The sequence below is a fragment of the Salvelinus fontinalis genome, chromosome 4, assembly GCF_029448725.1.
Source record: "Salvelinus fontinalis isolate EN_2023a chromosome 4, ASM2944872v1, whole genome shotgun sequence".
Classification (NCBI taxonomy): domain Eukaryota; kingdom Metazoa; phylum Chordata; class Actinopteri; order Salmoniformes; family Salmonidae; genus Salvelinus; species Salvelinus fontinalis.
Window position 1 is genome coordinate 75,791,536 of NC_074668.1, and position 27,450 is coordinate 75,818,985.

General features: G+C 42.9%; 1 protein-coding gene across 2 annotated transcripts; it reads right to left on the reverse strand.

Moving 5' to 3' along the window:
• Positions 1 to 3,460: 3,460 nt before the first annotated feature.
• LOC129854412 (rhombotin-1) lies at positions 3,461 to 27,189 on the reverse strand. Of its 2 annotated transcripts, none has more exons than XM_055921427.1 (4): positions 26,907 to 27,189; positions 10,878 to 11,091; positions 5,698 to 5,823; positions 3,461 to 4,010 (listed from the first exon to the last, which is right to left on the reverse strand). In XM_055921427.1, the coding sequence occupies exons 2-4, from the start codon at positions 11,081 to 11,083 to the stop codon at positions 3,905 to 3,907; spliced, it is 438 nt and encodes a 145-aa protein (XP_055777402.1). In that variant the 5' UTR covers positions 11,084 to 11,091; positions 26,907 to 27,189; the 3' UTR covers positions 3,461 to 3,904. The 2 variants fall into 2 exon arrangements, with proteins under 2 accessions (XP_055777402.1, XP_055777401.1); XM_055921426.1 differs by having other exon boundaries at positions 26,340 to 27,187.
• Positions 27,190 to 27,450: the final 261 nt, after the last annotated feature.

A 27,450-nucleotide genomic window follows, 5' to 3' on the forward strand; every position in this document is an offset into this window, starting at 1 on the left:
AGCATAGGGGGTTTAATTATGTGACTGTACGTGAAACATAGTTGGACCACACATACGTGACTGTAAGTTGCTTTGTATGAAAGTGTGTATACATTATTATATAAATATTTTGTTAAACGTGCTATTTGAGTGTTATACCCTTACACAACATCCTTCTTGACTGGAACAGACTCACTGAGACACACACGCACGCACGTACGCACGCACGCACATACGTGTCTCCTGGCTCTGTATTTCTATGTTGGTCCATCAGTTGTGCTTTGACATCTGTAATGAGAGACCCATCAAAGGGGTGGTGATGCCAGTGGCAGGCAGCTCATTTGGTGAACATAGTCCAGGCCCAGGGAATGAGCTGCAGACAGACAGAGGCCCAGGCCACTCCTGTCCTAACACACACGGAGGGATAGACAGACACCTTGTGACAAAGAGCATCATATTAGACTAACCTACCATAGTGAAACGCCAACTCTTTTCAAATAGTCATGGAGAGGATTTTGGAACCTAACAATGACAGTTCATTTGGCTTAGTTTATGGATAGAGTGAGAGAAACCTTTTATAGATGAATGTATGGAACAAACCACTGTATGCAAAATGTAAAAGTGAGATCTAATGTAACACAAGAGAAGGTATTGTAGATCATATGGAGTGAGGAAAGCAGGTATACTAACTGAGCTGGAGTGAAGGGCATTTCTCCACCTCCCTCTGTGCACAAGCCCAGCTAATTAAGCAGATGCCATAATGCAGTAATCAGGAACACAGTGGAGGGAAACTGGAGAATTAATTCATAGACTTGAGTCATAACTGCTCAACTTGCTTAATAACTTCTCCACCAACATAGGCAGATGGGAATGCAGACCAGCAATGTGTGTGTATCTGTCTGTCTGTCTGTCTCGCTCTGTGTGTGTGTGTGTGTGTGTGTGTGTGTGTGTGTGTGTGTGTGTGTGTGTGTGTGTGTGTGTGTGTGTGTGTGTGTGTGTGTGTGTGTGTGTGTGTGCGTCTGCGTGCGTGCGTGCGTGCGTGCGTGTGTGTGTGTGTGTGTGCGTGCGCGCGCATGCAGCTGAGGACACAGTGTAACCTGGTGAGATCTTTTTCTCATTATTTTTCCAGAAAAAGAGCAATCAGCCGTCTTGCACAGAGCCTGATTGTCTCTCTCTGTAAATCAATCCAGGAGCTGCAATTAAAAGGTACTCTTATGTGCTGTAATTGATGTCTTGCTAATCCTTTATTTGCACACCTGCCGGTGAGTCTGAATTTTTTATGAACTTCTAATTAATGCACATTTAATTTATTTGTTAACAAATTATGTCGCTGGTCTGCTTTCTGCTGGAATAAAGTGCTTCCAGAATGTCACACATTTCCCAGAATCTGAGGTACAGCCAGTCGCATATGCAGAGAGGAAATTGAAGACCGTGGGTGTGCTGAATAGGAGTTGTGTGCATCCTGCAGAAACTGGAAAGTTCAGTTAACATGTGTTCCCCACGTCCAGCTGGAAATGCCACAGCTATGCAGGTGGAGGAGAAACATTAGAAGTTTATGATCATTTGGCAATTGTTCTCTGTCTTTCCCATAACCTTGACAGACAGTTCCAGTCACACGCTGGCTTGCCCACAGTCACCCTCATGTATACCCCTAACACACAGTGCTCTCTGTGTGCACCTGTAAAAACTTCCAGCATGTTAATTACTGCCATTAAAAGCCTTACCTCCTTTATTATGATTACACTGATTGCTCCATTTGGGTGTTGCACCGACCAGACACGGCCCAGCTCTATGCCTTGTGACTCAGTGTGCAGAGTGGGTCTTAGTTCTGGGTTTGTGTTGAGGTATCACGTTTGTTTATATGACACTTGATTGTGTGAATGTTTGGGGAGCACAGGTTTTATATCATCTGTATGTACAGTACTGGTGTCACGGTAGGAACTAGAAAGTGAGGCGATATGCTATAACGTGTTCCAGACTTGTTAAGTCCCACTAATTACAGGGCTGGTGTTCACTCTGAGCTGAGAGCTCTGACACTATCAAAACATGTGATGTCATTGTGACACAGTAATCCAAGGTGACTGACTGAGGGCCAGATTTGAACACTCAAAAGGAATCTATTTTTTAACATTGTACATTTAGAATAAGGTCTACAAAAAATATATTAATACATAGCATTTTATTTCGGGAGTTTTTAATACATGCCTTTACAGCAAGAAAAAAGAAAGACGGATGTTTGTTCTCTTTAATTACCTGTGTCCTTTTAATCCTTTTAACTTTTGAAAAATATTGTTAAAAGTTTTTGCGGTAAGTAACATTAAAGGGTCCATTTAGAGAAACATAGAAGTTTGTTTTATATATTTTTTCTTACCCAAGGTGTTAGACATGCTTAAATGAAATTTCAATATGCTCAAAGACCCCAACTGGTTTCCTCACAATTTTTGCTCAGGATGAATGAAGCTAATTGCTTTAAATAGCAGAAACGCTGCAAAGCAGGTCTCCTGTGGCTCAGAGCCCATAGAAACAAGAATTACCACCAACCGATGAAAATCAAAAGTAGTACGACAAAGGATTGTGTCACCTAAGTAGCAATCCCTTAATTGCAATGCCTTTGTACATAAAAGCTATTCAGATCTGTTGAATATGCTCCGCTCTCTTTTAATACCCCATATGTTCAAGGCAAGCTTTGCTTATACTCATAATTCTCCCTTAAAGTGGACAGTTCCTTATTTTAGGTCTCAAACATTAAGGAACAAAGTTCTTTAAGAGGTTCATAAATGTAACATGTAACTATGCAATGTCTCAAAATTTTGCTTATTTTCTATCTGATACAGTTTCAAGTGATATTCTTTGCTAATACAGTATTAACTAATAAAACTATATCATTCCAGTATACCACATTGTATATACAATTCTATTTAATAATAAGATGTATAACAAAGTCTTGAGTTTTGCTCCTTGCCTTCTCCCCTCAGATAAAGTGACGGTGCCACCAACCTAAATTGGTTATTGCAGCTCCACATCTAGTTAGAATAAACTCAAATGCAATGAGCATTTATCTAATTTGTTATTTGCTGGTGCATTTCATTTCCCAGCCAATTCACACTCATAATCAGATGGCAATTAGCGAGGCATGATTCAGTGGGTGCAGACTCTCTCTCTCTCTGCGTTCTCATCCAAACACTGCTTCTTTCATGACACCTGCACGCTCAGTACAACAACACAGTCTGGAGAAGTCATTATTTTATTCCAAATAAAATCTTATTTAGTTCATTTGAAACAGCATTTCTAATTCCATCAGCACTCTTTGCAAAATGTAATAAACCTTTTTTCTCCACTGCTTTTTCAAAAATATTTTTTTCCCCCTCGCAAGGCTTTTTACAGCTCTGTGGTTTGATAGATGATAATGATATATCAACACATGGGACAGCCTCCTCAAACAACTTTGGTTTTGGTATACAAACAAAAAAAACTCACTAAGAACATTTAAGAATCTTTAATTCACACTAGTAATAAAATTGCATTACATTTCATAAAATAAATGTTCCAGTTTATATATACAGAGAAAACAGACTGTACATACCCTCCAAGGAAACGTTCCCGAAAGGGGAAAAGAATAAACAAACCCAAAACAAACGTCACAAAAACATACAAGCAATACAGTGCTCAGCTAAGCAGGCACAACTGTACATCAAAACTTGTAACTGCTCAGTGTTGGGGTGGGAAGGGGAGGGGCAAGGGTGGGAAAGGGAGGGGCAAAAAGTAGTACATTTACAATAGAGTCCCTATGGACTGATAAAGGGCTATTTAAAAAGTATTGCAGGCAAGCAGACAGACGCTCCTCTTCCCAAGTGCAGCAGAACATCCATGGCATCATGTGTAAGTACGGCGGGCCGAGGGTTCTGGTCGCTGCCACTGGGCCCGGCTATTGAACCTGCGTCTCAAAGCTGCCGTTCAGCTGGCCCTCCTCATAGTCCATCTGACACAGAATCATGTTGTTCTTAAGGAAAAACTTGTCCCCCACACAAAACCTGCCAGCCAGGAAAACACAAAGGCAAAGCATTAATAAAAAGGAGGACAACGTGGGGAGACAAAGGAGATTAGTAGCGGACAATATGACAGTTATTTGTGTTGACGGGCTGATAATGATAGCATTGCTCTAGGAGAAGAATGTGGTTGATTGAGATCAGCCGTTAAAGGCGATGGCCATTGCTGCTCTCTGGGCTTTGATTGTACGCGTTTGGCGACGTTGCTTGTTTGCAAATCCCATTGTTCCTTGTGTGTGATTCAAAGGCCCCTCTGATGGTCACTGAAGGTGTGGCTTTAAATACAAGTAGATAAAAAATATATATAATTTCAAAGCGTGCGGACAAATGGACTGGCGCCCAATGAAAGCACAGACCCCTCCCAGGCTTGGCAAACAAGAAAAGCACCACACCAGTTTCCAAGGAAATCTTGCAACAGGGCGAGCTTTCCATACGCCAGTTTGGGTTCCAACGTGTATGAATGTTTTGCTAGGTTTCGAGTTAATTGAAGAAAAAAAACACACCCCCAAGTAGGCCCACTGATTTTTTTGTTTAACCTTTATTTAACCAGGCAAGTCAGTTAAGAACAAATTCTTATTTACAATGATGGTCTACCGGGGAACAGTGGGTTAACTGCCTTGTTCAAGGGCATCCTTTTAAATGGCGGTGCTTATGTACTGTACGACACACAGCTTCATAGACAGAAGGAGTGAAGATAAGAACAGACGTACTGATGGCAGGGCTGCTTATCAGGCTGGGCTACAGTAATGTGTTGGGCAGGAATAGGGCTGGCAGAGGGGCAATGGCTGTGGTATCAGTGAGCCAGTAAAGCCTGGGCCCATGAGTGGCTGCAGCCAGCATTCCCACACCCCAGCCAGGTGCTCACCATGGTTATTGACTCATCCCTGTGGAAGGTTAATGTGCTTGTGCTGTATGGATGGAGAGGGTCACAATACCCCATGATTAGCAGAGTGTTCTCTGTGCTGCACTGTGGTACTGTTATGGGATTGTTGCATTGTATTGTGAGGAGAGTATGTATGGATGTAATAGTGTAGAGCTCAGAGGTGAGGAGCGGTCAGGACCTAGGACGGAGTGAGCAAGGCTTTGGCCCATGTGGGTCACTAAGGTGTCTAGTTAACATACTTAACATTCCTGGACTGAATAGCATACAGTATTTGTTTAAAAAAAATCTGTTTAATTCCACTACCCTGTAGTGTGGTACCCAAACTTGTAAGGCATGTTCCCGTAGAGTGGCCTCTTGGAGGTCTATTGCTGTGGCTTAAAGTGAACCTTTCAACTAAAGCATTGTGAGTGTTGGCATTGGTCTGGCAGCTGTATCACTTTTGATACATGAGCTAATTTTGTTCCCCTCAAGCTTATAATCCCAGTTGTTTCTAGTCACAAAACACAAACAAGGACAAACTAATGGCAGGGTCAACATAGAAAAGAGTTAAGTGTTGCTAATGCAATGCAACACGTGTGTGCTTTCAAAATGGGAAGACTGACAACAAACAAATCTGTATTTACACAGACAGTCTTACACAGACAAAACAGATCTGTTGCACCTCAAGAGGCAGGTTTTTTGTTAAATGGCTAACTAGTTTGAGCTAATGGCCATTTCAGATCAGCATTACATATTTCAAAAAGGCAGTCTCACGACACAGTTGTGAGTGCTCTCTCTCTCTCTCCTTACCTCTGGTTACAAAGCTGACAGGCAAAACAGTCCAAATGGTAAACATTATCTCTGGCTCTCATCACCATTTCAAAGGCTGGGATCAGTTTACTGCAGGCAGCGCAGTTCCCTGTTGTACCAAAGAGCCTGGAAGAAAGAAAGAAAGAAAGAATACAGACAAAGATTAACGTCCCTTCCTTAGCCTTCATGCAACAGAGGAGCGAACACAAAGTAAAGCCAAGAAAACCCCCAGAAAGAACGGTGAAAAACAGACCAATCCGAAAACATCTCATGTAATACACAAATCTATCTTGGCACACACTTGGTATTTTTTGTTAATGAGGGCTACAAACCTAGATGTTAATTCTTTGCTAATGATCTAATTAAAATGATCACATGGTTCTAATCCCCTTCTTCAAAGCCTTTCTCCTAGCACATAGCGAAAGCAATGAAAACAGGTCTGAGGCAACCAATTGAACTGTTGAAAGTTTTCTTATTTTAAAACCAAAGTACCTAATGAGACTTGCTCCAACCAAAGCCAGCTGGATTTTACACAAGAGGCTAAATTCTATAATGTAGTCAAACGTTCAAAATATTCCTGTTGCAAGGGTACTGCCTCGATCCCCTCTCTGTTTCATTCATAGACTGCCTTGGAGAATGGCGGGGAGACCTTGGAGAGGTAACTAGATGTTCGGCAGTACACTGAACAGACGCACAACTCACATTTCACTGCTGTTTGTTTAAGCTTATTAGATAGGAGGCAAACGATGAAGGTCACAAGCAGAGCAAGAGGCACTGGTGTAGATCTTTCTCCTCAAAGCAAAGCAAAAGCAACTCCACTCCAGAGCCTGCAGCCCCTAGTCACATTTACATTTTCCAAGCGCCTGCCCTTATGCTTAATTTAAAGATTTTGAATCACAGATAGACTTGTACATTCTGCAGGCAGGAAAAGGGGACAGCGCCACAGCTTTGCGAAAGGGGATCAGGCAGACGACAGCAGATTAACATACTGTCAGAGTGGCAAACACGTTCCCAAAGTTGTGGAAGTTGGTATCCCCTCTCCATATTAGTCTCTGTCGGTTGCTCTCCCCTTGTCACAGAAAACATATATCCCTCCAGCAGAACCAGGGACTAATTAGAGCACACTGCCCCAGAGGAGAGGACTGCTGCTGGTGCCTTAGACTAGGAGAAAGAGAGCGAAACAGAGCTGTTTGGTTCTAATAGATACGAGGTGTTGAACAAAGTCATTGTTAGAACTGGTTACTGTTCCAGTAAAGTGTGTTGATATAGACCTCTGGAACGCTGAGCTTTCCATGCCACCCAGACGAGGTGCTGCTGCTCAAACCCACTTGGTAAAATGATTGTCAGGCTTTTAGATTTATTCATGTTATATTAGTGATTTCTTTCCTCTTTAAAAAAACAGATGAAAAGGACCCAATATTCTATTCTGGATTGATTCTGTTATTATCAGCATCTGCATCAGTTCTAGCTCAAACTAAACCAGGCTGTTATCATCTCTGTGGCCTGACTCAGACCTAGTCTGTCCTTCTGTGTGTGTGCTGACCTGCTACTTGACTGGCCCTGTGAATATGGATGCTTTATTATATGCAGTGTTGTATGCATCCCAGGGGACATGTCAGTGATGTAAAGCCATCATGTAGGTTATGTTTCAGTGTTATGGCGGTGTGTCCCTGGGCTCTGTGGTTGATATAGGGACTGCAGCGCACTTTGAGTAATAGACCGAGATGCTGTGCTGACCATTTAGTGGGAGGGCACTGTGGAATAGGGACTACAAAGACCAGCATGCATAGCACTAGGGAGAGCTGGGTGGGAATGAGGATCACAACACCTTAATTGCGATTCACCATACAGTTGCAGTTACATTTTCTTGTCTGTTAGGATTAAGAAAAGTCAATATCCTCACAACTGGTATACTAATTATTTCGACATATATACAATTTTTCCAGTTTGTCCCATTGAAGTGCAGAATGAATGCTGCGGAAAATTTGAGGGCAGACTACATTGCCCCTCACTACAGACCCGCTGCCAATCCTACTTTGTTAAGAAGTCCATTTTTTAGGCAGGGTTTGAAGCACAGAAAGGGCCCAGCTTAAAATAGTGGTTCATTTAAGTGGATTAGAAGGTTACAAGTACTCTTTTGGAAGGTCACCCTCAAACTGAGACAATGGGATGGATTTTGAAGCTATATGATGTAAGATAAAGTGAAACCGGCCATTACCATGGTGAGGCCAGTTCGTGGGACTTTCCAGTGAGGGTGCTGAAGGACTTTCATAGTTGTGAAATGACCCGTCACAGCATATCTATTCAATCCATACTGTCTACAGTAACAAAATAGCATAGTGTGCTTGTAGAATTGAAATGGTAACTGAAATTTTAAACATGATCTTCAACAGAATGCCATAAAAAATAAATGTGCATTACCAAAAAGTCAGATTTAGCATGCCGTGAACTGTTCACTGCCAAGATTGAGGAAACAAATATAACCACTGCAGCGTTGAGAGAAAACAAAATAGTTTATACTGGAAGTCATTTTCCTCCACTGATATTGGCTGGTTGAAACAAAATGAACTGCCATTAAAGTTAAAGAGCCTCTCCTCCATTGTTCCACTCCTTCAGTTATTGTGTGATTTAGCGTGGATCTGGAGAGACAGGTGTGCTTTCTTTAGCCGTTTGAACTTGCTGCTTCGCTAACTTCAAACTCTCCCCCTGCATGCCGGCATCATCTGCATGTCTTCTGTTCATTGAGATTGGACTTGAGCTCTTCAAGTCTTCTACTCTGTTCTAAACTCTGAGATTCACCGCTCCATTTACAGTTTGTCCGATTTCATAGAAAGGAGAGCTACTGTATTAATTAATGTAAGGCGTGTTTTGACCTTCCTCAACAGTTTGAAGGTGTAAAGCTTGCTATAATATATATTTAAAAATGTTGCCAGAAAATGTTACTACCTTATTTGAGGAAAGAAGTAAATGTTTTATTATAGTTATACATTTAAAAAATATATACTGTATATATATTTTTTTTAAATCTCCAGTGGGTGGCAGAGATGTTTGACATACATTAATACATCCACAGATAATAAGGTGTTTTAATTACAGTTTAACATCTACCTCCATTGCAGTGCTGATGGTACTGCGTAACTTACAATGTCCATTAGCTTGAAAAAAAGTGCTTTTAAATTTCAAATAAAGGCACTCTACTTTGATAAGTAGATGACTGATACAGTATGTTCCCCCTAAAATATTTGTGAGTGAGAAGATAAAACGATGTCAGGCTTGGGGTTTGGCCGATCAAAAGCATGACTGGCTTGTCAACCTTCTTTGACGAGGTCGCCAGATCCTGAGTCCCAGACAAAAATAAAACACCTAATTAATCTATTGTTCTGCGTGATAATGAAAGTGTGGTAAAACTGCTAATAAACCAACCCAGTCTTTTACAACAGAGGGAATAGAATGTCAAGTGGATTCAGAAACTTCTGATCTGAGGTTTTAGAAGACGCTGCTGGCAGGCCAGGCAGGGGAGAGCGGGGGGCTGGGGGGTGTGCACAAGATGTTACCGGTGTTCCTGAGCTCCTGAAGGACGAACACAGACAGAGCTCCTATCATAATTAATGTGCGCATGGCAGGGCTCCAAACCCAGGGAAATAAAGTGTGTTTGATCCACCCTGACTGCATGTCTCTAATGAACTGCAGCTCCATACAGGAGGATTCCACTTCATTAATGGCGGTGAGGGGAAGTGTTCCCCTCTCCGTGCAGGACGGGGCTCTGTGAGGGGATTACAAGGCCGTATGGAGCCTGTGTCACCTACTTTAAAACTATAGGCTCTAAAAATGTCTCTTCCCTTGCTGCTGAGAAAGGGAACATTTTTAATTTGTTCCATAATAGAATTCATCTCAAACATCTCCAGCCATTAAGTGGCATGCATTTGTCTCAGGCTGAAGAGCAGACGAGTGGGCTGGATTTCATTAGGCCATCAGGGCCCAGGCAGAAACACAGAAAGCCCATTTCTCCCTCGCCTCTCCTACTTTACGTTTCGCTCCCTTGCATCTTCCCTCCCACTCTAGCCCCCTCTGCCCCTCATTTTCTTCCCTCCTCTCTCACCGCTCGGCCCTAGTCTTGCTATGAGTTTGCTTTCTGCAGAGCTGCCTGTCAGGCCAGTTAGCCCATAGGAACACATTTTCATCAGGGAGCTGATGTCCACGATAAGGCCTTCATAATGGGGGAGAAATCAATCAGATAGAGGGAGGGAGATCATATTTAACCATGTCAAAAGCGCCACTCTTGGCTTAATAATTTTTGCCTTCTCTTGTCATTTGCTCCGTTTATTATGACCTCATCTGCACCATCTGCCCCTTCCGGGGGCAGCAGCAGTCTTAGTGAACCTCTCTCACTGCATCTTAACAGCATTAACTCTTGGGAGCTGATGGATGGTAATGGCTCCTCTCAACGCCGAGCCCCTAAGCCCCTCTTGGTTGGGACCTGCTGGTAGGGCAGGGTGAGAGAGGGAGGGAAGAGACAGGGAGAGGCCAGGGGCAGCAAGGTCTCTAGGCTGGCCCCCAGGGGATGGTCTCAGGGGTAAATGGTAGGATCTCATTCAGAAGCCCCGAATGTGACTTAACACTCAGGAAATGATCATGTTAAATTTAGGAAGCAGGTGGCAGGGTACAGGGGGACACAACATGGACCATCTCTACTGTTACTGAAACCAGGTCTGTACCGCGAGGGGAGAGAGTGTTGTGTTAATGTAAACAAGCAACAACAAAAAAAAATGTTTCAATTTTTAAGAGAGCTAAAAACATACAAACGTGGAATTGGAAACTTTCCGCTCCGCCTTCCCAAGGCTTCAGATCAGAGCCTGGGGAGAGTCACACATGAGCATAATGGGATTCAGGCTTAATTGACACACATCTAGTCAGCATCGATATCCTATAATGAGGAACAAACAGGCGCTTGATCTACCAAAACAGCCTGGGAGGAAATGTCTTCTAAAAGCTTGAGAAGAACACTGGTTCACATACAAATGGACCCAAATAGAGAGCTCTAGTGAGAGGCAGGTTCATAGACATTCATGGTGGCGCTACACTAGCAGTAGTGAGAGAGCGAGCACTTTTTAATGACACAGCCCTAGGTGGTGTGCGGCCTTTCTGTTCTATGAGGGGCGACTGACTGTGGCTTCTCTTACCTCAGGTAGTCCCTGCGACAGAGGATGAGGTTGGCTTTCGTGTAGAGGGTGGAGCCCACCTCCCCCAGGCGACAGTCGCAGCAGGCACATTTCAGACAGTCCTCGTGCCAGTATTTGTCCAGGGCCTTGAGCAGGTAGCGGTCTTTAATCTTGCGATTGCAGCCAGCGCACCCCTTCTGTTTCCCTTTGGGCTGGACGGAGAGCATCGGCACACCTGTAGCGATAAGAAGACAAACGCCACGGCGTGATTCACTGCCCAGGAACACCAGTGACTTTTCATGTTCTCTTTTCGATAATGCTGCTGCTACAGCGTCTTGAGGCAGCAGGGCCTCACGAGAGAGAGGGCCACAGTGCACTGCCTCTGCTCATATGCATTAACATGAACACTCTTCCGTTCAGATAGGCACACAGATCACATTGGACTACATTCACGCCACTTGCTGCTCCCATAGAAACAGATGCTATATTACACCAGGTAAACCACACTAGGCAGGCAGGCCTACTGATTATTTGAAGCTGTACTCGTAACAGAGTCACAGACAGACCTCATATTGCTTACCGTGGTATTTACAGCATGCTGTATATTATGTTAGTCACCTACCATTTCATCAGCGCTCATTGCTCTGAACTGTCCACAGCTGTAAAAGCTTCTCATGGGCTTTGTTTGGTATAGATTAACATTAACCTTTTAAAACGCCTCTGACCACAAGAACGCTGCTCGCAGACCCCAGTGAGATATGTTATGGCCTAAGTGCCTCTCAGCGCGCACTCACACAGACACACTCCACGCTCGCTCGCTGCATTACAGCCTTTCCTTCTTTTACACTTATCTGTACTCATGTGTCAGCAACGAGCGAGCCTGAGTAACTAAACCCGCAAATTGCCCCGCTGTCACGCAGGTCCCCTTTAAGTGTGCCTTTTAGCCTCCTAAAGGACAAATAAAGTCCATTTAATAACTGCACTAAACACTAATAGTCTATGTGTGGTTGACATTTGTGTTTGGACTAAAAGCCCCCCTCAGGCCACTGCTGGTACAGAGGCAGTGGCAGGCAGCACCCCTCCGTAGCACTAACAGGTCTGCCACAGCTGAAAGCACAGGACAACAGCTCTTAAGACACTCTCACACACTGAGCTATTGATCTGTCTAATAGAACACACGACGGCCACCGCTCGCCTCTCTGCTTTCAAAACACATTTCTCTCAAAAACCGGACGCAGCCTGCGTCACAGGGAGGGAGGACGGCCATCGCTTTGTATGTGGGTGCCTATAAAAACGGCAAATGCCCGATGGTTTAAAGACATGGTATGCTGGGAGGCTTTCATTGAATTTCCTAGCTTTTCCCGCTGTAGCATTTATATAACTTTAGTACATTTTCTAGATGTTTTGTCTTTATCTTCGGAGGTGTGATCTGTTGTTGAGATGTTGTGTTCTAGTAAAGGCGGTTGCTATTGACCTACAGTATATTTGTCAGAGATGGCAGTTACAGGAGAGTAGTGCTCCAATGTGTGTGTTGATGTCCTCTGTAGTTGTGTTTGGATGTCAGTGGTGTTGGGCAGCCACCCTGTAGTTTCACTGGAACCATAGTAGTTATTTCCATGATAAACAGAGCCTCTGCTGATAGCTAGGCAGTTGTATCACCCAATGCCCCTGATTCTCCTCTCTGAGCATGTAGTTTTCCCCTGCACAAAAACCTCATAGCACTTTGTCACAAAGTACTTTGTTCTGCTGAATACCAAAGCACATGTTCCCGTCTCTCTTCCTTTGTCTTTCCCTCTGTCTCCCACACACACACACCCCTTATTGGATCCAGATTTGTTCAGCAATTTCTGACCATCAGTAATACTGTGAATGTAATATAATTAGCATCTCCCCTTTTAAAATAAGGGAAAGGGAGAGGGTGAGCTTGTTAGTTAAATTGATGGCTTTGGTTTGTATGTGAATAAGAGTTCTGGTGGTATTCAGCCTTCGTCCCATTTCTTTATCACAAGTGGAAAGCGGAGGCTAATTGGTCCAGCGCTGGTGATGGGAACCATCAATTAGTGTTCTGCCTACCCTCCAGGTCCCTCACCTCCTCCCTCCCCAAAACGGGCCCCTTGAAACTGGCGCATTAGGATCACAAAACCTGCTATAACTACCAATGTTCTGTGTAAATGAAGCTAAAAAGCTTCAAATTGAAGCCACACAAGCTAAGGGTGGTCTGTTCTACCTGCATCTCATGGCTTGTTAGAGGAGCTCTCTGCAGGTATGCCAACAGTGCTCGCCTGTCAGCCTTCCACAGAACTAAAAACAATCTTAATGAGGAGAGAGAGAGAGTGCTGTGTGTGTGTGTGCGTTTGTGTGGTTTGTGCATGTGCATAGCAAAACAAAATCGGGTTTCCTCAATTCCCTCAGGGATCACACAAAAATCTTTAATTTGCCTTTTATGACAGCTAATTAGTTATTTTACTCAAAATCTTTGCTTTAAATAAGATAACTAATTATACACAAAGGTCGTTCCCCACCTCCAGAGAACCACTCGTAATTGGTTTAGGCCACCACCCCCCCCACATACCATTTACCCACCCTGTTACATAACATGTGTGTGCTTTACATCAACTCTGCAAAGGAGGGGGCTTTACCCCGTCTATGGAATGACTCTACAGCACGTCCCCTGTCCCGGCCTCTTTGGAGCTCTCCCTATGTTGAGAGAGACATCCTAAACATCAACGTGGCAATGTTCTATTCCCTAACCCAGATTTGAAACTGCAGTGAGTCTGACACTCCTCACCACCACCACCATGTACACAGTGCTCCCTCTATGGGCCTGAGATTGCTGCCTGAACAGAGGAAAAGTCTCAGATACATGAGGAAGCCAGGATGCTTACTGCACAGATCCTGCTGTCTCAGAGAAGAAACACATGCTTGATGTCATCTACCAAAACAGCCTGTGGAAAATTGACTCAGAAAACTCCAGTAGTAGCTACACTGCATGTAGCATTTCCTAAACAAAGAGTAGTGACAGAATAAATGAATGTATAAAACAAATGTCATGTCAATTTCCTTAATACCAGGAGAATCATTTTTTGCACCTGTCACCACACTTAGCACCATGTGAAATCCCTGAGTGGAACAGCGCCTTCCCAACCTGCCGCCTCTACGAGAACAAAAAATTACATTATAAAAGGAAACGGCAGCAGCCGAAGAGGCAGCCTCCACTTAATCCAATCCATTTAACAGATCCAAGTGCCACTGACCTTCCCGTGTCATTTGGTGTCCCAAAAAACGTAGCTCGCTAGACCATGATTCATATCCTAAACAGGGAATGCATTTTTGTCTTTTAAAGAGGGAGCTCTTGCCTTGCCAAATATTTTCCCCGAGAAAGAAATTAATTTGTCATTAATACTTGGTGTAAGGGATGTCATCTCAGTCTTTTTCCACCCCTCTTCTTTTTTAAAGAACTTATCTCTTAACAATATGTATAGTTATGTTTTTTTCCCTTCATTGAAACTGTCAGACCATGTACTTTCCATTATAGAGATAGAAATCGGATGCTATGTAAGCCCATTTCAAGATCAGTTTTTACCGCTATCTAAAAATAAAATCTGTGGTAACTCTTTTGATGTATTTAACGTTTTAAAACTAAAATAAGCTGTTCGGTGCACTCGAGGAAATGTTTTAAAGCATTGAAATGCAATTATCACATCTGCATGGCACATCCTCAGATTAGGCAAGGAGAGATGGAGAGAGAGAAAGAGGGGAGGATTTGCCCTCCGATCCCCTTTTCTTCTTCTCCTATCATACTTCTGGTTGCATGCTAATCTGTTAAATAAGCACGTCTGAATAGAAATGTGTACAGTACATCACTACCCGGTGGGTGGGGTCACTCTCTGGAATTAAATACATTTGATCAATTAGGTGGAGTGACACCTTGATGTGACGCAGGCTCCCTAGGTTCCTGCGGAGGGAAGGGAATTGAATAGCATCACTCGGGCAGCGTCTTGTCTCTGGGGAGGCTGGGCTGAGTGGACCTCATCCCTGGGGCCCGTATAATTACTGCTCTCAGCTCACTGCAGTAAATAAGAGACTGGTAACCGCAATGACAGACGCTGAGAGATACCCTGAGAAATGACATGCTACATTACTAACAACTGCATTCAAGTGAAACAACGGTGTTCATCATCTCCTCTGTGACTCACTGACTCCTGCAGAAGACATCAGACAGACACATTAAATCAGGCACTATGAATCTATACACTGATTCCCGTTTAAGCATTGCTCAATAAGGATATGATAGGCTTTAGAAACCACCTAACAGATCAACTCTACGGGAAAATGAACCATGCTCTCTTGGACAGCATTTCAATTCAGTCATTATAATCTAGTGTTTATTACTAGGCATTTCTTTCTACTATGTTGAGTGGGCAAAATTAAATCCTAGATTCTGGGTTGGTAAAAGCAATGTTCAGTCCTGTTGGTGTAGCCTAACCATTTGAGCTCCTTAACCAGTGGTGGCGTTGCTCAAGTAGTTTTTCCGGTGAATATTGCAGTGGCTTGGAAGAGGCTGAAGCTGTAAACCCAGGCTTTTGTGTTCCCTCTCTCACTGTAAACGCTGTGGCCATGGCAATCCAGAATAGAATGTTGTCCCAGACAGGGCCGAGGCAGCCACCATGGAGGTTAATGGGGATCGCAGGCAGATGTCCTGCCATTGTCTGCATGAATCAGCCCCTTTCAATCAGCTCACATCATTACTGTAATTGAGCCTGTAGACACCAATTCTCCTCTATTGCCAAGACAAAACACAAGACATCTGGTCATAATATCAGCTGGAATATAGGCCAGCTGAAAGGAGACAAATGAGTGCATTCAAAATGATAAGCATAATCAAGACTTTGTAGGATTCATATTACCCTCCGCAGTTGGAGCATATCGCTCCAAGACAGAATAAACACATGCAGTAGTCGTTCACAGGCCAATGCAGTCAATGACACGGTTTTATATTCAGCATGTTTTAGACTAGTCCTGTGGGTTCTGTCTGGGTGTGATCTCTTACAGTATACTACAGTACAGCCACATTTCCAGACGGTTGTGTTATGAATGCTTGGGTCTGTGAGAAGTGCTTGCTGGGCTTGCATGCTCTGATTATGACATAATTAACAGCCCCGGTAAGTGGGGTAGAGCAGGGCCTGGTGCCGATGAGGAGGGGACTGTTCATTAACGAGATGCACTCTGGCAAACTTTGCAGCTTGCTGCGGCTAATAAGCCCCGGTGAAACGGAGCCCAGCCGTCCCTTGCATTGACCCTGGCCCTGCCCGGGATAAGGGAGAGTTTTGTCTTCTGAAATAATTGCTCTTTTCACGTTACAAGTGTCCTGACCCCCGTGATCAGCAGCCACTTTCCCCACCATAATTACTCCTGATACACTCCAAATGAGGCGACCGCATTAGGGCTGCAATAACACTGGCCTGGCTTCAAGCGCGGCGTAGGGAGTCTCAGTAGAGTGGCCTGGAACAGGGCTGCCTTTTCTCCAGGCCGCCGGTCATTTCCATCACGTCAGAGGTGCATTTCTTACACTTGAAGTCAGCATGGGCCCTTTTCTGTGTAGGCAGGGATGCTTACAGCACGATTTGTTAGCTCCTGGTGGCCCCAACTCACTGTGGTTTGGCTGCAGAAACAATCCAAATTAACAGATAACTTCATTAGGGTGTTTTTTCCCACACTTTCACCCCCTATTATTTTAAATGTGTTCACATGGGGTTAATTAAAAAATAAATGTATCAGAGATATGCAACAGCTTTCTAATTAAATTCATTACTGCTTATTTTGAGATGAGAAACTGGCAGGGTTTCCAAGTTATTACAGAAGGCAACTTGTTCCAACACTTGGTTGTTCGCAAGCATGGTGAGATTACAGCTTTGGAAGGTGAGCTGTCGACAGCCCTCACACAAAAGAGAGCGAGAATAAAATAGAGAAACGCCCATCGCTCCTAACCCTCGTTATGCAGGGTTAGCTCCAAGAACTTCTGAAGAAGAAAGATCAGGGGAACAATTGGAGAGAGAGAAGAGGGGGAGGTGTCTGACCTTGTATCCAGCCAATAAACTGTTGTTAGGCCGGTTCTGTTGAGGGCCTGCAGTGTCAGTTTGTTTTTAGTGCTTAGTTAGGCTCGCTCTCTGAGCCTGCTGCTAACTCAACCTCTAGAAGCTACCTTGATATGCTACCTCTGAAAGGCGGCAGGTAGCCTAGTGGTTAAGAGCGTTGGACCAGTAACTGAAAGGTCGCTGGTTTGAATCCCTAAACTGGCAAGGTTGAAAAATCTGTCGTTCTGCCCTTGAGCAAGGCAGTTAACCCCCAACAACTGATCCCCAGGTGCTGATGACATGTATGTTGATTAAGGCAGCCCACCCCCACCTCTCTAATTCAGAGGTGTTGGGTTAAATGCAGAAGACACATTTTGGTTGAATGCATTCAGTTGTACAACTGACTAGGTATCCTCCTTTCCCCGATTAGCCTGCTGCTAAATCAACCTCTTTTAGCATGCTAACTCACCCTCTGTTAGCAGATTCAGAGAACTAGCCTAACTCAATGTAAGTTAATCTGCTAACTGAGCCTCTTTCAGGCTAGCTCTGAGCCAACTACTTCACCACAGTTCCATTAGGGTGACTGCCAGCGAAGCTGTCAATAACCCGGATAATGAATGCATCTTCATATGTGTGAATTCAATTCATTTTTTCACCGATTGCATTAGCATTTGAATAAGGCGATAAATCCATCTATTCTCCAACCAGATCTTTTCAGAGTTTGATAAAGGGGACAATCGTATCTGCCACTTCATGATTCCTGGCAAAATGTAACCATTAGCACTGTCACAGACGCTTTCCGCCATCCGGCACGGAATAATGCCCAAACACATTTTAGCCCACATTAAAAATGCATTCAGGAGGCATACATGTAGCCTCTAAAGTTTGTGTCACTCCCAAGGTCAGGAAGTGATGTATGAAATCCCCACTCCCCTGCAATTACAGCACACTTATTATTTCAAAGGATATGCCAGGAGACAGGTGTGCCATTCAGGGTCCGCGGTGAGTCGAAAATGGAGGGAAAAAAGAACCCCACACTGTGGTGAGCCATGTGGGGCGTTTAATGTTGAATAATGAGAATACGCCACAGGGGGCAGTTGTTTGGGGGAACAGGCCTCCAACGTCATTTAGGCAGCACTCTCTCCTACACCAGGGTTCTGTCTCCTTATGGGGTCAATAATGCGGCAGGTTGGATGCACGACAGGAGAGTAGTGCCTCAAAGGCCCCGGGATTGTAAGGGGAACCAAGCCAGGGTGGTCGCATTGACAGTCCACACACTGATGATAGGGTTTGCATTAGGCAGGGCCCTTGACCTACTGCAGTGGTGTGTTCGCAGGCTACGAATACTGTAGGAGTTATTGATATTAGTTTCTCCAGATGTCTTTATAATAGCCAATGTTGTTTCATCACAGTCAACGTCTTAGATGTGTTACGCCTGCCATTCTGGTCTTTATTCTTCAATGCCATTTTTAAAACCCTAGCAGAACTCTTGGGTTAAATGAAATGGCTACTCCATCATTGGGTTGACTTGTCCAGGGGAATCTGTCACATGTTGGTGTGATGGGGACAGAAAAACCTTGCCTGCAAGAGGGGATGGGTGTGTGCGCGAGCATGTGTATGTGTGTATCCGTGTATTGACGCAGGGGGTTATTATGTTCCACACTCAGTTACCAATTTCAATTAAAGCTGACCACAATAGTAAGTGTGCATGGATCTCAGCTGCCACTCGTGTCTAATGGATCAAACTGTGGTTGTGTAGGGAAACTCATTGTCAGCAATGATTAAATCCTCAACTTCAATACCCGTTGCCCAATCTCCCCGCTATCAGGAGGGGAAAATAAACCTGCAATCACAGCCTTTAATTAGTTATTCAACATTTGATTTATTGAAGGTCAACCAATTGGAGATTGTTGGTTCTCAGCAAGTTGCCTCTCATTTAATGGACAGCACTCTATGCTGTTTGCTATTTTGTCTCTGTTTTGTTTTAAGTGGCATTGCCCTCCATTTCTTTGTAGACTGGTGTACTGTAGAGTTTATGTGCTTGACCTGAATACATTTATGTGACATTTGTTGGCCAACAATAGTCACTTATAGGCTTTATATTTAAAACGATTAGTATCACAGCCTTTATTTGAGAGTACTTGAAAGTGAAAAAGCTTTAGTTGCCTGAACAGAAAATAAAAGGATATCTGCCTTTAAGATCTTAAGTACTTCTGTTGGAAGTGGTTGTTCTTTAGCCTGTCCTCTACTCACTGCATGCCTCCTCCTTATCCTTCAGAATTGACCTAAAATGTGAGGCAGTCAAAAGTGCTGCACATCTTTCATTATGAAAATGGTATCAGTACAGCAACACCTTTAAAGGAGCACGTCTGAAGGGTTACCGTTTTCAGAAGCTAAAATGTCCCAAAACATTAAAGCACCTCCCTCATCAGAATGGCAAATTGAACTCACATCATCAACTGAGAAGCAGTACCTGAGCCATAATTGAGTCACCACACATGCGAACACCAACACACACTCCACCCAGGGTTCAATAATCCCAAGCAGCTTCCTAGGAAAACTGAGATCTCCCTGGAAGAGAGAAATACATTTGAGTTAATGAGTGCCTCCAAAGGCCTCTACCCCTACTGAGCAAAACACACACACTTCCATCTACAGCAAGTAAACAACATGAACCAATACGTATCATGGGACTATTTCAGGAGGGATTATACAAGGTCTTGCAGTTAATAGGCATAACGGCAGATCAATTTGTTTCAAAATGGAAACGTGCATGCACAAACAGACTGGTACAATTATGCCACAGTATTCAATTCCCACATAAATTATTCTTTACAGCAATCACTAGCTCATTTAAACATTCAACAAAACAGCATTCCTTTTGTATTTCTAAATATCTTTCAAATCCTATTTCGAATCCTTTTCACTGCATTGTGAACTAACAACCTGTTACTGTAAAGTCCAGGGGGGGGGGGGGGGGGGGGGGGAGCGAGCGAGCGAGCGAGCGAGAGAGATTGTTGCAGTGACAATATAAGACATAATTTACCAGTAAACTTAACACACAAAACCAATGTATTGGAAACATATCACAAGCTTCACGATCAAACTCTTTTAAAGCCAAATTTAAACGTAGAGAACAAGATCATATCGGCGCTGTCTTTTCAAAGTTAAATAGTGCCTGAAATGAACACTGCAGAATGACCAAGTGAAACCAGAGAGAGGATGGGAAGGGAGACGAGGCAAATAGGTCAATAAATACATGTGAGAAGAGCTGTAATGTCATGGAGAAGAGTGTAACAACCGGCTTTAGCATGGCAGAGAGATGTGGGTTTTCGTAATGAAGTATGTATGCGTCTCAATGACCGTGTGTATCTGTGCAAGAGCAGTCCACCTCAGACAAGGCATCTCAGCCTTGCAGTGAGTGAGTGATTCCTGCTATAACCAGACGAGTCAGGAGAATAGTATATACTTTTAAGACCAGAGAAAGTCAATTAAAAACCACCAACTGTAAAATCATCAATATGGAACTGTATAGCCTCTCAGTAGAGCATACACAGTATGTACTATTAGGCTCCTGCTGCAGGGCTACTTGAGACACCATCACAGAGATTTCAAAAGACCACAATGTGAAGCAGAAGAACACTACTTGTGTATGAATCAAAGGTCAGTAAGGTTATGGGTGTGAGTCAGAGAGAGACCGTTCTAATGCATGTATGACTGGGGCATTACCTCTGAACAATGAGCGTGTCTGCATTACCTCGGTCTTAGAATTAGGATTTACAAAACCGGAATGGACATGAACCTTCTTATGATGGGATAAAGGTCAACTATTTTGGTAAGGGAATTGGTCAACCATGGTTTGCCAGCGCTGTGATAAGATAGTGTAAAATAATGAATTTATCTGCACTGTATGTTTGTTAGCTAGCAAGCCAGCCTTCCAGTTTTAGAGAAATGATTCCTTACATTTCTCAAATTAACTGCCATTATGCCAACATTCCATTCAAACAATGCAGTCCATCCACAGCCATACACTGGTTGAAATCAGTTGATGATGGGACTTAGACAAGATGTAAATGCAACAAGTACTGATATTGTATCATATAATAGCCTTCACAGCTATCCAGGAAAACTAAAATAAAGACAATTATGGTCTGTTACTATTTACACTTGAGTGTACAAAACATTAGGAACACCTGCTTTTTCCATGACAGACTGACAAGGTGAATTCAGGTGAAAGCTATGATCCCTTATTGATGTCACTTGTTAAATCCATTTCAAATCAGTGTAGATGAAGGGGAGGAGACAGGTTAAAGAAGGATTTTTAAGACTTGGAGACAATTCAGACACGGATTGTGTATGTGTGCCATTCAGAGGGTGAATGGGCAAGACAAAATATTTAAGTGCCTTTGGTAGGTGCCAGGCGCACCGGTTTGAGTGTGTCAAGAACTGCAGAGCTGCTGGGTTTTTCACGCTCAACGGTTTCCTGTGTGTATCAAGAATGTTCACCACCCAGAGGATATCCAGCCAACTTGACACAACTGTGGGAAGCATTGGAGTCAACATAGGCCAGCATCCCAGTGGAATGCTTTCACACCTTGCAAAGTCCATACCCCGACAAATTGAGTCTGTCGAGGGCAAAAGGGTGTGCAACGCACTATTAGGAAGGTGTTCCTAATGTTTTGTACACTGTATTTTAGAGATCTTTTTTTTTACATAAATGTGGTATAAAACCCATACAAACTTCATAATTATATGACAATATTTTAGGTTGACAATAATTCCTTTACACAACTTCTGATACATCACGCCTTACTTTTATTTTCCTGCATAAGTAAAATCTGGATTATGCTTCTACTGGCATTCATTCCAATTAGACTGGTTTGGATTTCTCCCTGATCAATATGGCTGTCGTTTTCACCCCATCCTGGAACTTATGACATAGCCCTTCTAGTAATTTAATAGGATCGCTATGTCTGAATGCTGAGCATGTCTGCATTCATCTCAGGTCTCAAGGTGAGAGATAAGGTTGTTTTGAGATGTCATAAAAGTTGGTCTAAAATGATCATTCATCTAAAAGGTTTTCTGTGTAACGTTGGAGTAGGCATCCTTGGAGCTTTAGAGAATTCCGTGTTTACTGACATCATTTTGCACCCCCCCCCCCCCCCCCACGCACTATTTTGAATAAAACAGGTGGATGTTGTGAAGTGCAGGTTGAGAAGAATTTCTAATGACAACGGAAACAGTCTTTGTCAGTCTTTCTCCCATGATGCATAGGGAAAATGGATCTTAGTTGTGAGAAGTTGTAATATAACGTGAGAGCATGTGGCCTCTGGATATGATAAAAGGATGCTCGAAGAGCTCAGGAGTGCATCATTGAGTTAGTGTGCCTCTCTGATGAGAGCAGCCATTTGCACCAGAGGAAGGTGGGTACACTAGTATCTTGCTTACATGTGTCTTTCAGTCCCCATTCAGCCCTTTGAGCTCCCTTGAAATTATGGGAAATTATATGCATCTTCTACAGTCATTGATGTGAAACACTCAATTCTGATAGGGATCTGGTTTGGGGTGGGAGACATCATTGGGTCTGGTGAGAACTGTGTGTATGCAAGAGCATAGTAGATCACACTGAATCAAGCACTCACTGTTTATAATTGTGAAATTAATTTACTGACATCAAATTCAGCATGTTGGATGTGAATATTTTTGTTGAAGTGTCATGTTGCATATTGAACAGATAGAGAGAACAGTTATGGCAGTATAGGAGTGTATGCATAGAGCGTAGAGGGCACAAGTAGTGAGTGAGAGGTGTGAATGTGTGGTATGTTTTCCATGCCTACGTCACATTGGAGTTCATACATTGTAATTGAGTTATAACTGTTGTATGAATGATATTATATCCCTTTGTAAATTGTACATGGCCTGTTTGTCCATATGAGACATTGCAAAACATGTCTTCCATTAGTGATAATAACGAATCATTCAGGTTTACAATAGTAGAATGGCAAGACATATTTGACCAAGCAAGGTTTATCAGACAGTTGTCCACTGATACGTCAGTGATATCCCCACTGGACTGGGAAGGTATTCAAGTGAAAGAGAAGAGATGTGTTCCAATAAGGAAGCAGGTGGCATGATAAACCATCTTAATAACTAGATGTGACCACACAATATGAAATGTTGAAATAACTTGTAACATTGTTCAGAGCCCAGGGCAAAGGATACCGATGCAATTTCAATATTTGAAATTGGCAAGTTTAATTTAGAGTAAGAACAAGCCAATAAGCTGAGAAAATAGCAAATATAAGAGAGAAAATTACATTTGAGGAAAAAAAGCAAAACGACTTAAGAAATGTATGAAAGTAATCTCCAACTGGAAATTAGAAATCAAACCGCAGAAAGGGAATAACAGAAAAGAAATATTACTGTCCACTTTCTAAATCAATATAACATAGCTACAAGACAGAATTACCATGGTAACTCCGGTAAAGAATGAAGCAATTCTTATTATTTCAAAATAAAAATCAGTGCCTGAAGCCCAAGTTTTATTACAGTAGCCGACAGATCACGTCTCTGTATTCATTTGAAACATTGCTTTATGAATGTACACATTTCATTGGACAGGCTTCTCACGGGGTCGTAAATTAAAGTGCAAAGGTAACCAAGAATTTATCATCAGGTTTTAGGATTGGAGGTTCTCTTCAGCCCAGGTTCTTAGAAAGCCCAGTGGTGCGAATGATCAGCCAAAGACATGTCGACAATGAGGACCCAATTATTTCTGCTGCAGCTGATAGATCCTAATACCTTGAAGGAAATAAATGGCTGAATTGCTCTTTTCCACTAGAATTAGAAGTCAATTGGAAACTTTATATTAGAGGGCAAAAATAAAATGTTCACCTGGAATATTTGGGGAAGGTGGTGCCATTAATTTCTAGAGACATCCATATTAAGTCATTTCAGGATGTGGCGCTTCCACACTGCACATCTTCAGAATACCAGATGTACTATATTTTCAGACTGGGTTAATCTGTCAATAGTATAGTTAGCTAGGAACAGAATGTCTGAGGTGGACAGAAAGCCTAGTTGATATTCATGACCCACTTGGTATACATGTTAGTGATATGAGCAGGTGGTTCCAGTCCATCACTGTTTTCACATTTAATGCTAACACACACACACACACACACGCGGTAAAGACCTTTAATCCAATCAATTCCATTACAACGCTAAGTAACCAGTTATTACACTGGAGCTGGAAGTCAATGTGAAGTTGAGCCTTGTAGTAGGTCAAAACATGAATGTAAAATGTGTGAGTGTTTAAAAATAGGTGGAGAGGGAATTGATTTGTATCCTACTTTCTCAAAAGAGATTTGAAAAGTTGGAAACAAGATTAGCTTTTCTCTAGAAGAGAGAGAGCTGTCTGGTTATTTCCCTAGATCGTTGTGAGGCATCAGACCTCCTAGAGACTTCACACATATTCACAAGTTCAGCACTGTTAAAGCCAAAGTGTTTCAATAAAACTTAGGCTGTCAGACTCAACATCTGTGTTCTTTTTTCCCTAAGAAAAAATGATGATGAGAAGAAGTTTCCAACTTATGTGATTCAAGGCAGAAAACAAGATCTTAAAAGCTGCATGGTGGTCTTATCACATTACTGTAGGCTAATATATGCAGAATTTAAGAAGTATGCTGAACTGCACACACACACACACACACACACACACACACACACACACACACACACACACACACACACACACACACACACACACACACACACACACACACACACACACACACACACACACACACACCACACTTGCCTCTTATGCACAGTAGGCCAAATGGCTTTAGTATGGACACTGTAAAATGCAGGCAATGTCTCTGAGCCAATGGATCACTAACAGCCTGCTCTAGCTATGGGAAAGCACAGATCCAAGCACCCCCCCCCCCCCCCCATCCCCACCAAAATGCCAGCGCAGTTTGTCGGCCCCAGCAAGCAAAGGGTGAAGCTTTTAGGCAATGAGCAGCAGGTGATCTCAGCTTTTCTGCAAGTCCTAATGCTCCTAAAAGCCACTCTCCCTGGTTCTGTAATTGGGCATCAGTAGTTAATGTAGTATTGACTGCATTACATGCTCCTGTGCATCCTTTCCCACTAATGCCATTTGCATCACCTTATACATTTACCATATTGCTTAGCCAATAGCTGTTAAAAGCATCTGAATCATGAATCATATAGGGAACTTTTAGTAAGACAGACATCTAAAGGAGACAATTTACAGTTGAGTTAATCTGGGTACATTAGCACAACATAGATTCAGCTAGACAGACCAATTTATGTTTCTACTGCAATCCCTTTATTGGTTTTTAGATGGGTAAGTGAAAGGATGCTCGGCTAAGAGATATGAAATATCAATTTTCAAACATAAATAATGGGTCGCAAATGCAAGCCATTACTTTTGGGGGGAAAGCCTCTGGCTAAAACCAAATGTGTGATGACAGTATTCTCTGAGATATGACCAGAATAGCCTATTTTCGGTCCTAGAAGGCTGTGAGAGAAGGTATTAAGTAGCCTACCTATTAACAATACAGACCTCACCACAGATCAGCTACACAAGTGATATAAGTGCTATCCAAAGTAGTTTGTTCTACACGAACTGATAACAGAAGTTAAGTGATCCAGTTTCACAACAGTTTCTTCCAAGTTTGAGGTTTTTGGTTAGCTTAATATTTTTCTATGCATTCTATGAAATATACTACTAAATATCAACTTACACACAAAATAGGACGCCAAGAGAGACAGGTTTGTTCTAAAGTAAAATTGTATGGGATTACTTGCTCATTAACCTACATAGCCTATTTCAAAATAGACAGGTATTGCATTAGGAAAGGAAACTGCCATCCCTATTGCATGGTGCTATCCAAAATTTGCAATCAAGTTAAAATCACTCGAATTGCATCTCCCATCCTGTGCTGATGTCAAAGAGCTGCTTCGGTAACTTCAGAGGATGCGAGGACCACTTTAGGCAGAGAGAAAGCGGGACCATGTTACAGCCGTGTTGTGTTGCTACGGTTGAAATGCCCATCATGTTAACAGTCATTTATAAACATAAAGCTCCAAATTGCAGAAGACATGTAGTCTGTGAGCAATAAAATAGGCGTATGTGTATGTGCGTGCTGAGAACTTCTAATGGATGTTGAAGTACAATAGCAAGGTTCTTCACGACAAAAAAAACGCTAATAATTATTACCGGGTATCCAAATAAAGTCTACTAGACGTGTCTTTCCTAGACGGGGAATGTGAGTTAATTTATATCCTGAGGTAGGCTAGGTTATCTACCTAGTACAAAAACACTGTTCCAATGTGACATCCAGCTGAAATAACGTTACCCATCGTCGGGGGTGTTACTCACTCTCTTCCTTGTCCAACACCATCGTCCTGAGGAACGAGAAGTCCGGCTCCAGACGATCCGTTCTCGGCTCCAGCAGGCTTTACCAGTCGGTGTGCGCAAGGCTTTTCTTAGAAATGAGCTTTGAAACAGCGACCGAATCGTCCTTATGTGTTCAGAAAGCTGAAAATTCACGAACGCTTGGCTTGTATCTGCGTTAGTAACGGAAACCTTTGTAACATGAACACGCGTTTGAATGTTATTCTAGGCAATTGATAATATAATGTATCCGTGAAAGAAAGAGCGGTGCCCGCGCTCAGTTTGTTCTTGCTAAACACAGAAAATTGCCTCTCCGGACTAAACTGCAACTGCAATTTACACCCGTAAAACAATGTTGGTTGGTCTTCGTAAATGCCATACGCAAACAAAGAATGAAAAGCAGTAAAATCTACTGAATATGTAACTGTACTCGTATCAAACGCTTAGACTAGACGACAGAGAAATTCTCCCCCCGTTCTCATTTGCTCCGAAACTGTAACTATATTCAAGAAATCCAATTCCAGACCTGACAACTGCTAAAAGCATACTCACACTGCCTTTCTCTCCAATTTATGTGCTGCGCCCGCTCCTGCTACGGAATAAGTGCGCGCAGTTCCCAGAGACCCTCAGATTCCCCTGTTAATTAAATCAATTCATTATGCTCAGATCTGATTAGCAGCCCTTCCCCCCTCTTTGAATCAATTATTCAATACACAAACATAATTGCTTGTGCCAGAGGTGTCTAAGTATTAGCTTATTTAACTCCAAGGACACTAATTACCCCTAGGGCAAGGGAACTTTTCTCATTAATTCTGACAAAACACAAAAGCACAGCTAAGGGAAAGTGTGCGTGCGTGTGTCCCGGTGTGTGTGGTGTGCGCACTTGGATGTGATTGGTCTGTCTGTGAGTGCGTGTGCATGCGTCAGTGTGCGTGCGTGTGTGACTGAGGGTGCCAGCATGCGTGTGTCTGTGTATGTCCGTGCTTGCGTGCGCGTGTGTGTGAGTGTGTTTGAGAGAGACAGAGAGAGAGAACAGGAAAGAGCAAGAGAGAGACAGAGACAAACAGACAGTTTTACAATGCAGGTTTTACATTTT

What these genes read in the sequence shown, in the direction of transcription:
- LOC129854412 (XM_055921426.1), bottom strand. Translation starts at nt 26,361, where the DNA reads ATGGTGTTGGACAAGGAAGAGA. An exon ending in TGTCGCAGGGACTACCTGAG is followed by an intron (nt 5,824 to 10,877) that starts GTAAGAGAAGCC and finishes TCTTTCTTCCAG; the next exon opens with GCTCTTTGGTACAACAGGGA. An exon ending in TGTCAGCTTTGTAACCAGAG is followed by an intron (nt 4,011 to 5,697) that starts GTAAGGAGAGAG and finishes CCTGGCTGGCAG; the next exon opens with GTTTTGTGTGGGGGACAAGT.